This window comes from Zychaea mexicana (assembly GCF_025766255.1).
Source record: "Zychaea mexicana strain RSA 1403 chromosome Unknown BDB00scaffold_271, whole genome shotgun sequence".
NCBI classification, from domain to species: Eukaryota; Fungi; Mucoromycota; class Mucoromycetes; order Mucorales; family Lichtheimiaceae; genus Zychaea; species Zychaea mexicana.
In genome coordinates this window covers 15,411-17,277 of record NW_026516934.1, presented here as the reverse complement: position 1 = coordinate 17,277, position 1,867 = coordinate 15,411, and the positions used below count along the sequence as shown (strand labels likewise).

Genomic DNA, 1,867 nt, shown 5'->3' with positions numbered 1-1,867 from the left:
CATTTGTCTGGTGTACTATGGTCAAAAGTGTCAAAGCTGAGTATCGTATAGACGATATTAGTGATAAATACGTTTTATGGATAATGAAGATTAGTCAGGTAAGTAAATAATATATATCATATTTATATTTATCAAAGCGAATATATATATTTATACTTATTACTATATATAGGCTGCTAGAAGAAATATTGATGAAGCAAAGACATTGGTCAGAAAATGGGCAGTAGAAGATGATTCAGAAGAAACCACACTGTATCAGGACATCTTACGTGACATGTAGGTTTAAACATTGACGATGCTGGATACCTGTATTAAACAACAGAGGCTAATAGTCCTATTTTTATTTATTTATCTATTTATTGAAGGGTCAAATCGTATTCCGATGTATATGATCCATCAAAAATTAATGAAGACACGTTTGTCAAAGATACCCTCACACCCATCCTTAAGAATTACTTTCCAAATGACCAATTGATAAGTACAGAAGGGTATGTATATTTATATATAGTTATTATTATAAAATAGTATATTTATAATGAGGATCTGATCTAACATATGAATAAATAAATAAATACATAGCGCAAATGGCGAAATCATTGGATCGAAAGAAAGAAAGAAAGTATTTAGTTCCGAATCAGGTGGAAAACGAGGAGATTTTATTGTTTATACGTGTGATGGAGCCAAAAGCCAACTACTTTGCTTAATGGATTGTAAACCTCCACGAGCGGGAAATAGCGACGATCTGTTCAAGGCAGCAAACTGTCTAAAAGATTGTATAGACAAGTCTGTTAGAGATGGTGTTGATTGCAATGACTTGGAATTATATGCTATTGTATCTGAAGGTATATTTAGACTTTATTTTTATGTTGTTATCTATTTATGTATCGTCAAAATTGGATCTGACTTTCTTGTTTTGTTTTATAGGATACTGTTGCCGTGTTCTTTGTCTAGATTTAAAGTATCATGGAATGTACAGATTGGTAGATGTGGGCACGTTTTATATTCCTACAAGTATTAACAACATGGACACTATGCTCGGTGTATCTTCTATTAAATAGAGCATGGTCCTTACGATTTCAATCCCAGCTAAAATCCAGATTTGGAAATAGCAACATGCTTTGTTTGTGTTTTTTCATTGTCAGGAACGTATGCATATTCCGTTGTTGTCTTTCAAAACAATTATTACTGTGCTTTCAAGTATCCAATAGTACAATGAGTTCGCAAGAGGTGTGTTACTTGACTTAATCAACCGCCAATAATATTTGAGGCATTTTCTTGAAATTCATTACAAAAAGTTTAAATCACTATGATAACTAATTTTTTTTGTTGGGGTGTTGAAGCAATCTACTACTCATCAAAATTGTAACTGTGGTTCAAATGTCGACAATGGACTATGCCCAGCTCATTCTTGCAATGTTCGTCGTAGAATAGGCAATATATGTTTTGCGAGTCTATATATATTTATATTTGTATTACTGCAGTCTGTTTACTTTGAGAAATCGGTATGTAGATGTTATGAACATTCCTCGACCTCTACTAAGTGATCACCCTCAACCTCGATGATCACTTATTAAATCCCCAAGTAACAATATCATCCATCATCATCGTCCGAATTAACAACCCTAATACCAATCTTTCCGTTTATTCGCATTATTAAATTCCATAGTAAAAGATATATAAACACCATAGTCTTTGAATAATAAAACATCAGTCAGATATCTTGTTTCCATCCTATACCTTGTTCTTGTTTCTTCCCTCACCATCTGGTCTCCTACCTCCAGGTTTCCTTCTTGTCTTGTCCTGTTCTTGCTGAAAGCACCTAGCACATTCTCGTCCGGTCTTTCTGTCCCTTCTTGTCTTGTTCCTG

The 1,867-nt window shown here is 33.7% G+C and overlaps 1 protein-coding gene across 1 annotated transcript; it reads left to right on the top strand.

The window, feature by feature from the left end:
• Window positions 1-83: 83 nt before the first annotated feature.
• BDB00DRAFT_903165 (uncharacterized protein) lies at window positions 84-1,046 on the top strand (the record flags this gene model as incomplete). The annotated part of the gene is made up of 6 exons (XM_053128563.1): window positions 84-98; window positions 173-276; window positions 366-488; window positions 580-619; window positions 780-842; window positions 925-1,046. The coding sequence occupies 6 exons, from the start codon at window positions 84-86 to the stop codon at window positions 949-951; spliced, it is 372 nt and encodes a 123-aa protein (XP_052972139.1). The 3' UTR covers window positions 952-1,046.
• Window positions 1,047-1,867: the final 821 nt, after the last annotated feature.